The following is a 14,689-nucleotide window of genomic DNA, read 5'->3' as shown; positions in this document are numbered from 1 at the left end:
ATTAACTCCATTCTTTTCATACTTTGATACCGAAGGAGTTATAGTATATTGGTTTTCTGGAATGTCTGTCATGCTGTTTGTCCGCAACTTTTTGTCGACACTCTTAAGGATAGGGACATGAAACTTGGAACATATACTGGTCTGTGCACACGTCAGAAAAATTGTAAAAATTGGAGTGCTACATCCACCGGGGGGCTAAGAAATCGATATTCGCAAAACGATAAAGCCACATATATCCTACAATTTGAAGGGCAGTCACCAAATTTGATTGGTAGGTTGTTGGCGATGTCCTTCAAAGATCGGCATATGCCACGCCCACCTTCGCCGCCCCCTGGCCCTCTGCCCTACAAATTTTATATGGCTGTGTCTCTCTCAGTTTTTCAGTTCGAGCCGTCAAATTTGGTATTTATATTACTGGTAGCCGCCTTTAAAAACCGATAACAAATTTTGTATAACCACGCCCACACCTGCGCTCATAATCGCCAAAGCCGATATTTCAGAATATGTAAATCGATAAATCCGCATATCTCTCACAATTATGAAGTTAGAGTGACCAAGCTTGGAAGGTCGCTTGCTGGCAATCATCTCCAAGGATCGGCATATACATTTTCGGACCACACCCGCCGCCCCCAGGAACTTCAACCCTAGAAATCTGAAATGCGCATATCTTCTACAATTTGTAAGCTAGAGTCGCTAAATTCTAAAAGTATGTTACTGGTAACTCGACTAAGATATCGATACAAATCGATACACAGTTTGAAAGCTAGAGTTACCAAATTTGAAAGATATTTTTCCCGTACCATTTTCAAAATCTCATATCTCCCGTAATTTAAGAGCTACAGTTACCAAACTTCGATGAAACGTTACTAGCTTATATATATCGCAATTTGAAAGAAAAATTTGGACAGTATTTCTTGGCTATATCCGCACTGTTCTTTGCAACCTGTTATCAGCTTTTATTACGTATGGTATCAAAGTATTTCGCAGTCGGTTACGCCCGACTGCAACGTTTTTCCTTGTAATTGAAATAATTATCCCATCTTTATAGAAAAATCGTATAGAAAAATATCATATAACATCGTACACCATTAAAGCAAATGATATTCAAACAAATTATTACCGAATAGTAGCAAGTAATTTGCTTATCAGTGCACCACTTGTAGCCAAAGATAGATAGTCGTCAAAGTAGTCGAATGATGTGTTCCACGACGTAAGTTCTGCGTCTATTTTGAATTTGTAGTTATCAGCTGCGGATCCAGACGGTTATCAGTGAGTCTGTTAATAAACATATATATACTTAATCCTCTACGAATTAAGACGCAGTCTTGAAGTTAGCATACAACGACAAACACTTTCAATTTGTCTTAGTGAAGATGGCTCTGGTTTGTGTCGAGGACTTTGAGGAGAAGGCATCCAGTCAGCTGGAGAAAAGTACATTGGACTATTATAAGAGCGGGGCTGGAGAACAATTCTCGCTGAAACTAAATCGAGAGGCCTTCAGAAGGTGAGCAGCTGATTGCTACCTATGACCTTTAATAGCATTCATAAATTGCTACCTTTTCTGTATGGTTTGGGTAGATTGCGCCTGCGTCCACGTTGTCTCCGCGATGTCTCCCAGCCAGATATCAGCTGCCAGATTCTGGGACAGCAACAAAAGTGGCCGGTGGGCATTGCACCCACAGCAATGCAGAAGATGGCGCATCCGGATGGTGAAATTGGCAACGCTCGCGCCGCTGGCAAAGCGGGCTCCATATTCATTTTGAGCACGCTATCGACAACATCGCTAGAGGACCTAGCTGCCGGCGCACCAGACACCCACAAGTGGTTTCAGCTTTATATATACAAAGATCGGTAACTTTGAATATCCATAATTACGTAACTTAAAGTAAAGTATTCATTTCATCGTTTTGTAGCTCACTGACCAAGAAGTTAGTTCACCGTGCTGAGAAGGCCAATTTCAAGGCATTGGTGCTAACTATTGATGCTCCCATTTTTGGACATCGACGTTCGGATGTGCGCAACAAATTCAGTTTGCCATCCCATTTGAGTTTGGCCAACTTTCAAGGGGAGCAGGCGAATGGAGTGGTCACCATGGGTGGCTCTGGCATTAATGAATATGTTGTCAATCAATTCGATCCTAGCATCACCTGGAAGGACATCAATTGGCTAAAGCAACTAACCAGCTTACCGATCATCGTGAAGGGTGTGCTGACTGCCGAGGATGCTGTCCTGGCCCGTGAATTTGGCTGCGCTGGCATTATTGTGTCCAATCATGGTGCTCGACAAATTGACACAGTGCCCGCCTCCATCGAGGCACTCCCAGAGGTGGTCAAAGCAGTGGGCAAGGATCTTCTGGTCATGTTAGATGGCGGCATCATGCAGGGCAACGATATATTCAAAGCCTTAGCATTGGGCGCCAAAACTGTTTTCATTGGCCGTCCGGCTGTTTATGGCCTGGCCTACAATGGAGAGCGAGGCGTCGAGGAACTATTGAGTGTGTTGCGAAAAGATTTTGAAATAACTATGGCGCTGATCGGCTGTCAAAAACTGAAGGATATTCAATCGAATATGGTCGTACACGAATCGTTCTATTCCAAAATATAATCTAATACAACAGTCAATCAATTTAAAGCAATACACTTTTTAAATAAATAATCAAAACAAAAGAGATTGTTTTCAATACAGTATATAAATCACTCCGTCACTCCAATAAATCTGTGATATGCATTGCATTGTTATTTCCAATATATAAAATAATTCACTGCTCGCGTTTTTAAATAATCGAAACTAAACAAATTGTGGAAAATAAAAATGAAAATAAATAAAATATAAATCAGTTCGCCACTTCGAAATAATCTATTCGACACTTTTAAAGAAATAAATTTTTAAAAATAAATAATCAAAACTAAATTCGATAATATATAAATCATCCATTCACTTGGATAAATCTCGCAAATGAATTGCACAAAACTATCGATATGCCAAAGTGCACAACTATCGCACATTTAGTATTTAAATATCGATATATTTATTCAGAGACAGCTGGAGATGCAGTTGGCATTTGTTAAAACTGATTTAAACAAAGTAAATTTACCAAAAAAAAATGCAGCGCGAGGAGAAGCACTTTGAAATGACGCTGGATGCGGTTGTGCAGCGTCTAAATGATTTAAAATTGGCAGTGCTTTCGATGATACAGAAACTGGAAATGGAATACATGGATATCAATTGGCCAACGTTCCTCGATAACTTTGCCATCATCTCCAGCCATTTAACCGGTTTGACCAAAATCCTGGCGAAGGAGCAGTGTCCGCCGCTGCGTAATCGCACCGTGCTGCCCCTGCTCGTGGCCATGGATCGGGACGAGACGTTGGTCAACATCACTGAGGGACGTGTGCCTGTTTTCTCGCACGACATTGTGCCCGACTATCTGCGCACCCGACCCGATCCAATAACGGAAACGAAGATGCAACAGAACGAACAGAAAGCGGCGAATCTCACCAACGATGCGGCTATGAAGCAGGTGACACAGTACAACAAGGTCGTCTCCCATGTGCTCGAGATGGTGAGCAAGGCCCGCGAAGAGTGGGAAATTGAGTCCAGCTCTCGCACAGGCATTCAGCAAACGAGCAGCATGACGGACACACAGCTGCTGGTGGCTGCCGTTGGCATGGGCAAGGGCCTGCAATTTAAGACGTATGGTCCCGGCCCTGGTGGACCGGGCATGATGGTGCCGCCATCGATACGGGGACAAACACCACCGATGGGCGGTCCGTCTATGAGTCCCGGCAACGTGCAACAGCAGTTGGGCAAAGCGCCGTCGGCGGTGAAGACCAACATAAAGTCAGCGAATCAGGTGCATCCCTTCTCTCGGTAGAAAAACAATCATAATTTATTGTTGCGCTTGCCGCTTGCTCTTGCAACATCGTTTCGTAACATAGTAGTGTATAACATATAATATATATGTATATGGTAATATCAATATCTTAGGTACTAGTCGCGGAATGTGGGGGCTCATAAATATGCGTGTGTGTGTGTGTGTATATATGTATATGCTTGCGTGTAATAGCTACGTAGGCCACATAAGTTAAAAAAAAAACAAATAATAAAAGTTAAGCCGTATAAAAATGAGTTGTTTCTAGTTTAGTAATCCTCGTTTTGCTTGTGGCACAAGGCTCGAGGCTCAAGCAGGCAGCGCATGCTTCTCCTCAATGAGAGTCTCGTGCAGTTTAATATCTTTCGGCGTTGAGGTATCGATTAGCTCCAAGCTGAGCGCACGTCGCTCATCCTCCAGCTTGTCCACGCGTCGCACTATGCCAATGAATTTCTGGCCCAGCGTCAGCTTGCGAAAGCGCACACAATTCTCCTGCGTCCAAACGATGCCCTCCAGCTTGATGCCTGTTGGAAAAAGATAACATGTTAAGTGATGGGCTATTAAATTGGATTTGGTTTGTGGCCGGATTACCATGTAGCTGGGCTGGCAGCGCCATCATGGGCAACTCGCGAAACTCTGGCGTTAGTTGCAGCAGTTGGTTGCAGCGCACAACGCCCTCGTCTCCAGCATCCACAAAGCGCACCTGAATCATTTCATCGTAAATCTTGCGAATATTTACGCTATGAATTTTAAAAAAAAAATAACATAAATTTAATGTATTTAGGATGGGAGTGGTAAGATTACTCACCGATGATAGACGCCATCGTTGTCTGTCGCAGCGTAGGCTTGACCAATAGCCAGTTGATTGGGCTCCACACGCTGAGCGCTTGGACCTTTGCAATGTGCCTGCAAGTCCTTCATCAGACGCTGTAGCTGATTGTAGTACTTGTAGGGTTGCACCTACAAGAAAGAGGGATCAATTAAGATATAGGCATAACTATATGGGAATGACGCTTACCGCAAAGCGACCGGGATTGATGGAGAGCGCGACACGCACCTCAAAATAGACACCCACCGCCGGAATGGCCTCGTACTCCTTGAGCATGGCCAGCACCGAGTGAGTGGCGAGTTTGGGTTTATTTGGTGTGCTCGGAGGAGAGGCGACGTTGCCAACGCTTGTTGTTGTTGCTGCCGTCATCGACGGGGTCAGATCGCTGCTGCTGCTCTGGTTCTGACTGGATATGGTGGAGCTGAAGCTGCTGCGTCGTATCAACTGACCGCTGGCACTGAAATGCAGGCCGCCGTCGTCAAACGGTTCCAGCCGCGTCGTACTAGAGACACACATGCGGGTGCAGCAAAAGGTAGGTGTAGGTGTGTGGGCAAATTAAAAGGAGGACGGCAGTGAATGATGGATGGTAGGAGTGAAGGTTACATCGGGTACAGGTTACACATTGGATAGAACAACAACAAAAATACTGTTTTTCTTTTTCCTTGGCTTTTAGCAGAATAATAATTTATGTATGTATTTCTGACTCCCATATTATTATTATTATTATTTTTATATCTTTGTCGTATTATTTACAATGATGATAAAATGAATCCTTAGAGCTAAGCACTTATTTCGAACGAAGGTTAGCTTACAGAATGTTGTGAGTTGAAGGAGTCGTGAATGTTGAGATAATTTTGTAGCGATAATTTCATGTCAGTTCCAGTTTATTGAAAGCACTAATTAGAGACTATCATTAAACCACAAGTAGAGCAAAAGATGTTTTTGGGTATTTTGTTTTGTACATTTCATGTGCGTGTGTGTGTGTATGTGCAGATGAGTGTATATGTGTGTGTGGTGTGTGTGTGTGTGTCTGTATGAGTGAGTGACAGACGACAGAAGTTGTCAACTTACCTTTGCACCTCATACTCCATGCGAATGGCACTGTTCAGGCACAAATACAAGCTATCCTGGCCGCGTGCATGAATCGTCACCATTGGCAGCTTGTCATTGGCGCCCTCCATTATCTTGAGCTGCAACAGAAGAGGAGCAGATAAGAGATATATGGGAGATGGGAGCAGATAAGACAGATGCTCATCATTTGTATTGACAAGAAATATAATTTAGCTACGATAAGCCGAAAATTGCATGCTAATTAATATTAATACAAAAAATCAGCTCTCACTAAATGTGAAGGATAGACGAAGATATACATAGAGGGATGGCTGATCCAAAATAAATAATTTATAAGTGCTAGGGTCTTTGGGCTGTACACATCTCCTTCTTCACAATTCTCCAAGGAGACTACGGATTCAACACTAAATTGCAGAAGGAATTATGATGGACTAAAAATACACATAGAGACAAAGGTAGACGGATTTGGCTACAAAGACACGGCTGATCAAGAACCTATATAAATTATCATATCTATGCACAGTCGATATCTCCTTCTTCACACTTCCCTACACAATTCAAAATAAGACTATACAAATTCAAATTAATTGTTCTCTCTTGATAAGTAAAACAACTAAATCAACTCGACTGATCAAGATGATATATATGTATAAATGATTTTTTCCTTCTTCACAAATTTCGATACAATTTAAAACTAGGCTTCACAAATTCAACACTAAATTGAAGATTGAATTATGAAGAACTGAAAAGAGACATGGAAAGTGAGATGGACTTGGATATATTGATTTGACTGATCAAGATTATACTTATATAAATAATTGTTCATCTTTTTCACACTTTCCAATGCAATTCAAAACTAAACTCTCCAAATTCAAGACTAAATTGCATTCTTTCGGAGCAGAAATCTTCGCACTTTTCAACAAAATTGAAGTAGGCGCTACAAATTCAACACTAGAGTGCATTGCTTACCAGCACTGGCGTCTGTGGGGAGAGCAATCCACGGAGTCGTCCAACCATCTGGTTATCGATGGGGGGCACATCGTGGAGACGGACGCGCAACGCTTGAGCTGGAAATGAGGCGAGTGCCAGATTGTTGGCCTCCAGGCGATAGATGTTGGAAATGTGAGTCTTGCGCAAACGGCCATCGTCCACATAGTAGACCTCGAAGACCTCCTCCTCGGGTGACTTGGGCTTCGAGGTGAGCATGCCACGATACCATTTCTTGAGGCCATCGCCAGCCTCATCGCAGACGCAGGTCAGCTGATCGTGCAAGAGATCCGAGTAGGTGACACGATGCTGTTCGCTGGCATCGCTCATTATTTTGGTTATGCTCCGCTGCACGAAGCTCAGATCATCGTTGGGTATCAGCACCATCAGATCGCCCACATCGTTCACGTGCGACACGAGGACATGATTGGATTTCTGTTCCAATTTGAGCATCGGCGAAGGAGTGTTACGTATTATCTGATTGGCCACCAGATCATTGAGATGTATATCCTCCGCCGTCGAGGTGTCATAGAACGTGCCCACGATGCAGGCACGCCGCTTGCCACGCTCCTCGCCCGGCTCCTCGGGCTGTAGAAGCACACCCTGTGCCAGGCCACCAGCGGCAAGGAACTGCGTTTCGCTGGTTATTATGCGGGTGACAACGCTGTGCGCGGCCAGCTCTTTGGCCAGCACGGGCAACGCATGCGGATGCTCCTCGAATTTGTCCAAGGCATACATGCTGAGGCACACAGCCTGTGCGGGCAGCGCCAGAAATTGTGGCGGGCACAAATAGATAATGTCATACTGGATGATCACCTCATCGCCAAAGTCCACAAAGTGACAGCTGCACTGACGCTGCTCCGCATCCACGGACATGACACGCACCCGATTCCAATTCTCACTGACCTCCACCAGATAGATATCCAGCACGACAGGATGCTGCTGCTGCTGCAGTGGTTGTCGATTCTGCGGTCGCGACATGTACGCATTCAGCTGTGCGGTCAGCTTCTCGAATTGGGCACTCTGCTCGATGAGGCGTGCCCAGACATGCGTTGTATTATCGCAGTGTGTGATATACATGCTCCAATCCTGCTGCCCATCCACCCAGGGCAACTGCAGCTCTGGCATCGCAGTGGGTGCCACAATCAATGTCGGACTCGCCGCGGGGCTATTGGCAAACACAATATGCGTATTTACGCTGCTCTCGATTCGCATTTGTGGCGAGAGATCGATAAGGCTCCACCAGTTGCTGGGCACCTGACGCTTCGCCGTCGCCTCGTACCACTCGGGCAGCTTGTGACTGAGTATTCCATTCGGATGCTTGACCAACTCACGATAGAGTCCATCGAGAAATTCGTTGTCGCTGAGCAGCGTGAGATGCTTACGCGATTCGAGCAGCTGGAGCCGGTCCACGGCCAGCTCGGACGTGCGCTGCTTGGCCGTCTCCTCGTCCGCATGCTCCTCAGGGTAGCTGCTGTAGACGCTCTTCCCGATGCGCACCTTACAGTGCAGCCGGTTGCTCTTGTTCGCATGATGAAACTCATACTCTGGCGGCGCATAGCCGAAGGCGACGCAGTATTGGTTCAGCGAGGAGACCGCATCGTAGGCTGGATCAAATTTAAACTTGGCACTCAGATGCAACGGCTGCTTCATGGCCTGAAAGATTCGAACAAATTAAAAAGTTAAGTTTAGGTTTTACATTGGATATGTGGGAGAAAATATAATTAGCTCTTGTGCATAACATACAGTCAAGTTCGCAAAGGAACTTCAAAACTGGTCAGTCCAATAATATAGGAATGAGAAAAAAATTGCTCAGAATAAAACTGATTAAACACCGAGGATCAAGCATTACGCTAGGAGCTTCTGTGGACTAGGTTCGATGTATTGGATCAAAGCCATAAGACACCAACACTTTTGAGTTATTATTTTGGATTCTCTGATGCTTTGCTACTCAATATATGCAATACTAAATTGACCAAATAACCTAAACTTTAATACACAACTAGCTAGAAGTAATGAAAGTTTTATTTCATTTTAAATTTTCACAAATGGAAGAGTTCTAGAAAAGAATTCATAAGATTCCAAATGTAATAGAGACATTTCCTTTGAGAATGGTGCTATTTTTGTTCGCTGCTATATATCTTTATATTGAACAGATGTCCTGATCTGGCATAGAAGTTACTCACCTGCATGGGAGACGATGTCGGCTGACGCACTTTGACATCCTGTTGTTGTTTTCGTGCCTTGAACGTTGTCTTGTTGCTGACGGCATCCTCTGGCGAATCGGGTGGCGTTATTAAATTGGAAGATTCTTCTGCTGTTGCTCCTGTTCCTATTGCTCCTGCTCCTCCTGCTGCTGCCGGCGTCTGTTGCTGCTGTTTCAGTCTATAGTTGACGGAGACGCCACCGTTGCCGCCACCACGTGCTCCAGAATATTGAGCACGTGCATGCGGCTGGCGTTTATTTCCAGTCGTTGCATCTGTCGTCGGATGCGGTTTTATCATCATCGTTGCCGGACGCTGCTGTGGCGCACTATTGCCCAATATGGGACGCAGCTGAGGCTTGTGGCGTGTGGCAGCTGCAGCGGAAGCAGTAGCAGCTCCAGCAGCAGCAGCTGCGTTCCCATTCATCTCAGTTGGCAACTGGTCAGAAGGAGCTGAGCTTGGTGGCTTTAGTGTCAAAGATAGGTTGGCAGCTTTGATTGCTTTGACTGCTTTATCTGCTTTGCTCGTTCGCTCACTTAGTTCGTTGAGCACTGGGTCGGTGAGCAGTTCCGCTTTGGTCTGACGACGCTTTAGCTGTTCCTGCTCCTGCTGCCTGGCTGCTGCTGCCTCAGAGGTCTGCTTTAGTTGTTGCTGCAGCTGGCTGATCTGCAATTGCTGCAATCGTCCCTGCTCACGCAACTTGTATTCGTGTTGCTGTTGTTGCTCCTGTTGCTGACGCAGCTGCTCAAGTTGTTTGCGTAAACGTTCCACTTCCTGTTGTCCGTAATTGTGGTTGTAGCAGTTGTTATTATTTTCGTCGTTTTTGTTGTTGTAAGTGGCAACTGGACGCACGCTGTGACGCACTGGTGCCGCTAGTGACCGCACTAATTTCGACTTGGACTTGCTTCTGCTGCTCTTCTGACCGAGCACCATAGATGCAATGTGCGCCGATTTGGGGTTGTGCTTGGCGCTAACAAAGATCTGCAAGAGTAAACAATAAAAATAACTACGTGAGTTAAGTTCAACTTTGGTCTATTTAATTAGTTGAAAAGAAAGTCAGAGTCTTTTGTTGAATGAATTGGGGGACACACGAGAGTTTTGAGCTAATGTTGACCCCAATTATAATTTTATTTCATTAAATGTTCAGCTAAAGTTGACCTTATTTCTACATTATATAATTATCTTTAATATACCTTATATATATATATATATTTAATGGAATTTTTTATTTATAATTATTTTTCATTTTGAGCTAAAGTTGACCATATATATATTATAGTTGATGTTAAACATATTTATTATTTTCAAAAATGTTAAGTTTAAGTTGAAAATATTTATAAATTTACTTAATAGAATTTTTAGCTAATATTTAACCTATTTATGATTTTCTTTCATTTTGACCTAAAGCTTATCTTATTTATAATTATATTTAATTGTAAGCTAAAGTTGAACTTATTTATAAATTGCATAGACCTTATTTAAAATTTCTTAAATGAAATTTTGAGCTAAAATGGAACCTATTAATGATTTTATTTAATTTTGACCTGAAGTTGACATTATTTATAAATTTACTTAATAGAATCTTGAGCTAAAGCTAACTCATTTAATTATAATTTTCTTTGACTGACACCAACCATTTTCGACTATTAAATCGTTAGAGATACAATTGTTTAGACTCTTTGTATACATAACACGAATTTCTATTGAGAAGGTTTACTTCACAAATAAAAAACCTTTATTCCACATAAAATGATGATGGGTCTCATTTAAAATTGGTGAGTTTATTTAAGACATTTTGCAGAGCAAAAAGTTGTTTATATCATCATCATCCAATTGACAAAATAATGTTTAAGCTTTTTATTGGCTGCTTTGTTTGAGTTACAGAATATCGATCAATTGTCGCACTGAATACATTTCTCATGTGCTTCTAGAGTGATTCACATTATGTGGGTCGGTCGTGCAAATATAAGACATTTTTTATGAGGTGTGGAACAAATAAATATATACATTTATATATGATAAACGTATGGCGTTAATCACTTATGGGCAAGCTTACAAAGACGAGCAGTGAACGTGATAAGGGGAACGCACAAATGAAATTGCAAAGTTATTAAGTAATTAGCTTTTTTGCAGAGAAAGCTGTGAAAACTGTTGTTGTTGTTGCTGTTGTTATAAACAACTAACTGATTAGTCACTCTATTCGCAATATTTGTATTTGTGTTGTGCTGCACAACATAAATGGAAGCGGAAACAGTTGCAATTATCAGAGCAATAAACAAAATGGTCAACTGACTTTATAAAGTGAGGCAACTAACAAATTTAAAATGAAATTGTTTTTAAATACTCGCCAAACAATTTCGTACAATATTATAACAATAATGAAACATTGTTTGGAATTATATATATATATTTCAATATCAAAAATATATATATAAAATACACATGTACTAGATGCATGCATTTATTGATTTAGCAATGCATTCTCAGCATTTTTTCCAGCATCCCACAGGCTGGCAGACAGACTAAACATAAAAACACACCACCCACTACTGAGATATAGCATGTAAATGTCAAATGAGGCCAATTGGAGCGTGGGAGTTGAGAGAACAAGAATCGAACTGGAAGCCGAGAGTAAATGCAGTAATGCACGGCGGCATTCTGATAAGAACATCAAAAATGGATGGGACGATTGACGCTTGACATTTATACAATGAGAAAGCACAAAACAGCACATAAGTGCATGCCATTTAAAAATAAATTAAAACAATAGTCAGCGAACGAGCAACAACAGCAAACATTAAAATGCAATATGACGCTGCATTCGTCTCTCTCTCTCTTTGCCAGACAACAAAAACATTCGTTCACTTTCACCAGCATGCAAAAGCGAAATGCAGAAAATATATATATACACACACACACACATAGACAGGGCGAGGAAGAGCGCAGAAAGAGAGCAGCAAAGTCGAACAGCCAAAAAAAAAATGTTTAAATTGGCGCAGTCATTTTTCGCTATGAATTTTTTTCTTTTCTCTTTTTGGCTGCTGTTGCATTTATTAAAATGGCTAATCAGCACATATATCTGTCATATGAGGCGGCATATGGTCGTAAAATAAGCAAATAACAAACATTGTTTACACTTTTGATGAGGATGCGACGAACGCGCGGCGTAAGTTGACACGTTGCCTCTTTGATGGCAGACAAGCCCAGCCCCGTACAGCACACACAGCACACACAACACACAACACGCACACACCGACACAGAGCTAGCCAGCGAAATAGAGAGAGAAAGAAACAGCACCGCACGCGTTGACGTACCGAAACTTACTGAGCACAAAAGCGGGCAAGCGCTAGTAAAAGCTCAAAATGAAGACACCCAAAAGCTCTGTATATCAGAGTGAGAGGAGATAGCGAAAGAAAAAGAAATGCGGGTGAGAATGTAGTCACCTCTCTCTCGCACTCATTTACTCACTTCTTTGCCGACTTTCTGGAAATTGAATTCATTTGTATGCTCCAGCAAATCCAGTGCATTCTTATAGCCCAACAGACAATATGGGATTGGTTTTTGCTCCTCTGCAAAATAATCACGCTCTATCATCTGCAAGCTAACCGGCGGCTTGAGCGAATTTATTAGCGAGCGCACCACAATTGTGACATCCTTTAGATAATCATATTCTTCTTTCGCTTTCAATGACATGGCAATAAGCTGGAAACCAGTAAAAGATTATGAAGCGCTATAAAATAATTCGAATAGTGCAAATTGAGAATACTTCCAAAATGGAGAAAAATGATTTTCTTATTGTGAGAGCTATCAATTTGGCAAACAATTGTCAAGCAATCTTTTCTCCCTATCGTTTTCGGTCGTACAGCTGTCAAAGTAACTGTAACAATATCGATAGACTTCGACATACCATCGATGATACAGTTAATTGCTACGCTGCAGCACAGCTTACGATAAGAAAAGTTATCGATAATGAAAACTTCATAAACAAAACGGTGTCAAACAGGTCCTGAAATATTTCGCGGCGGAGTTTTGACGGCCGGTTTAGAGGACTCAAAACTTAAATCCACAATTTAAACAGCAAGTGGTTTCAAAATAATTAACTTTGATATATTTTGACGGCGGCTATCGGCAAACCAATATAGAAGCGGCAAGAGCATCAAAATAGAAATAGAAAATATGAATGATAAATGGTTTTAACCTTCAAGATCTGAAAGCTAGGCTTTCAGTGGGAGATTGCTACAACATTTTGAAATGTAAAATTATAACTTTACATTTCATATCATCATTTTTGAGAACATCGATGGTTTCAAAAGTTCCTCAGATAACCGCCACCAGCTAGTCGATATTTTTGTGAGGAAAACATCGTATTACCATACGATATAATTTTGAGAGACCCTGTGCAAGTGATTCCAACTTATCGAAAAGTGAGCAGCCCATCATATTTAAATTAAAACGTATATTTAAATTGCTGAATTTTTATTATAAAAATATAATTATTATAAAACTAACATTAGCTTGAATGGGATTATTTAAACGAAATTTATGTCTAACTCTTATCTCTTGCAACTCTGTTTGTTTGTTTGTTTCGCTTTCATTTATATCTACCCAAATTATTGTGATTGAGACAAATTGGAGCCCGCTTTTCTTGATTAAACGTAACGTGGTCCTGCCTATTTATAAAATTCCCTCGAATCGATGATTTTCGTTCGTAGCGGTCACGTTTCTTTTTGTCTTGCAACCAGTTGCGTCGTCGTTTTGCCAGCCCCTGTTGGCGTTCGTTTCGCGTCGACTCACGCTGCATATGCTGCTCCTCGCGCACCTTCTGCTCCAGCCGCTGCTCCTCCTTCAGCGCTGCTGCCACATCCGAGTCGGTATTCAGCTCATCAGGCGCTCCATAGCCAAAGTAATAGCCATGATTGTGCTTCGATGGAGCCCGTTTTGTTGTCGTCATCGATGTTGTCGATGTGGGCTTGTCCAATCTTTCACGCGTCTTATTCTTTGACCTATCCAATGGAGTTGGCTCTGTGGGCATCGCTGTCGTTTGTTCCACCATCGTTGTCAATGGCTCCGTAACTGTACAAGTTGGCTCGGGATTAGCGGAAGTTGTTGTAGGTTTGCCACAGTTCGCTGGCAATTTCTTGACGATCTCCGTTTCGAGTTGGTTGAGATTCTTGATGATGACAAGAGCCCGTTTCTTCATTCGTGCCGAGATTTGGAGTACGCGCTTAACGGCATTTGGCTTCAATTGCAGTTTCTTGGCCTTCTTGGCATGAGGCGCAGAATAGGTTGTTGTTGTTTTTGTTATTGCTGTTGGTCTGTAATCGGGAGCACATGTGGTTCTTTTGGACTCGGGTCTCTTGCAGAGTGTCATAATCTTGGCTAAGGGGTTCTTTTTCTCACTAGCTATCCTACGTTGCAGTGGAGGTGATGCCTCAACTCGTTCCCGTTGCGCGTTCATCTTCATCATGCGCTGAAATTCGCGATCGGCGGCCTCATTCTGAATATGTTCCATGCGTCGCAGTTGCTGCTCCCGATCCTCAAGTGGATACTCTTTCTGCAGTTCGTACGTACTGTGTACCCAGTTGAGGAGTTTCTCCTTTGGCTTTCTGGCATCCTTGTCCAGTTTGTAATTGTTTTGGGCACCAGTCCACATATTTCTGTCCAGCTGCTTGAACAGCTCGCTGGGATCATTGTCCACGTTGTGAGAAGCTGCATTGAATGATCTA

General features: G+C 42.5%; 3 protein-coding genes across 6 annotated transcripts; 2 read left to right on the top strand and 1 right to left on the bottom strand.

Moving 5' to 3' along the window:
* The first annotated feature begins 1,324 nt into the window (after positions 1-1,324).
* Positions 1,325-2,666, top strand: LOC6559974 (peroxisomal (S)-2-hydroxy-acid oxidase GLO5). The gene is made up of 3 exons (XM_001987238.3): positions 1,325-1,504; positions 1,579-1,851; positions 1,914-2,666. Exons 1-3 carry the CDS (start codon positions 1,374-1,376, stop codon positions 2,602-2,604), a joined length of 1,095 nt encoding a protein of 364 aa, XP_001987274.1. The 5' UTR covers positions 1,325-1,373; the 3' UTR covers positions 2,605-2,666.
* Positions 2,667-3,036: 370 nt separating this feature from the next.
* Positions 3,037-3,874, top strand: LOC6559973 (mediator of RNA polymerase II transcription subunit 8). The gene has a single exon (XM_001987237.3). It carries the CDS (start codon positions 3,104-3,106, stop codon positions 3,872-3,874), a length of 771 nt encoding a protein of 256 aa, XP_001987273.1. The 5' UTR covers positions 3,037-3,103.
* LOC6560700 lies at positions 3,850-12,752 on the bottom strand. 4 transcript variants are annotated; one of them, XM_032735519.2, is made up of 9 exons: positions 12,730-12,752; positions 12,432-12,665; positions 8,945-9,943; positions 6,741-8,414; positions 5,772-5,890; positions 4,890-5,202; positions 4,680-4,831; positions 4,463-4,611; positions 3,850-4,395 (listed from the first exon to the last, which is right to left on the bottom strand). In XM_032735519.2, exons 2-9 carry the CDS (start codon positions 12,654-12,656, stop codon positions 4,181-4,183), a joined length of 3,846 nt encoding a protein of 1,281 aa, XP_032591410.1. In that variant the 5' UTR covers positions 12,657-12,665; positions 12,730-12,752; the 3' UTR covers positions 3,850-4,180. The 4 variants fall into 4 exon arrangements, with proteins under 4 accessions (XP_032591410.1, XP_032591411.1, XP_032591412.1 ...); XM_032735520.2 differs by lacking the exons at positions 12,432-12,665; positions 12,730-12,752 and adding an exon at positions 12,098-12,283; XM_032735521.2 differs by lacking the exons at positions 3,850-4,395; positions 4,463-4,611; positions 4,680-4,831; positions 4,890-5,202; positions 12,730-12,752 and adding an exon at positions 5,413-5,607 and having other exon boundaries at positions 12,432-12,672.
* Between the last annotated feature and the right edge of the window lie 1,937 nt (positions 12,753-14,689).

This window comes from Drosophila grimshawi, unplaced genomic scaffold (genome assembly GCF_018153295.1).
Source record: "Drosophila grimshawi isolate 15287-2541.00 unplaced genomic scaffold, ASM1815329v1 contig_1369, whole genome shotgun sequence".
Lineage (NCBI taxonomy): Eukaryota > Metazoa > Arthropoda > Insecta > Diptera > Drosophilidae > Drosophila > Drosophila grimshawi.
Note: the sequence above shows the minus strand (reverse complement) of the source record. Positions and strands in the feature narration are given on the sequence as shown.

Bases quoted from the DNA above. Each gene is read 5' to 3' on its own strand.
- LOC6559974 (XM_001987238.3), top strand. From the start codon at position 1,374: ATGGCTCTGGTTTGTGTCGAGGACTTTGAGGAGAAGGCATCCAGTCAG. The intron at 1,505-1,578 runs GTGAGCAGCTGA...TGGTTTGGGTAG, and splicing joins AATCGAGAGGCCTTCAGAAG to ATTGCGCCTGCGTCCACGTT. The intron at 1,852-1,913 runs GTAACTTTGAAT...ATCGTTTTGTAG, and splicing joins CTTTATATATACAAAGATCG to CTCACTGACCAAGAAGTTAG.
- LOC6559973 (XM_001987237.3), top strand. From the start codon at position 3,104: ATGCAGCGCGAGGAGAAGCACTTTGAAATGACGCTGGATGCGGTTGTG.
- LOC6560700 (XM_032735519.2), bottom strand. From the start codon at position 12,656: ATGTCATTGAAAGCGAAAGAAGAATATGATTATCTAAAGGATGTCACA. The intron at 5,203-5,771 runs GTAAGTTGACAA...GTGTGTCTCTAG, and splicing joins ATGGAGTATGAGGTGCAAAG to TACGACGCGGCTGGAACCGT. The intron at 4,832-4,889 runs GTAAGCGTCATT...TCTTTCTTGTAG, and splicing joins TCAATCCCGGTCGCTTTGCG to GTGCAACCCTACAAGTACTA.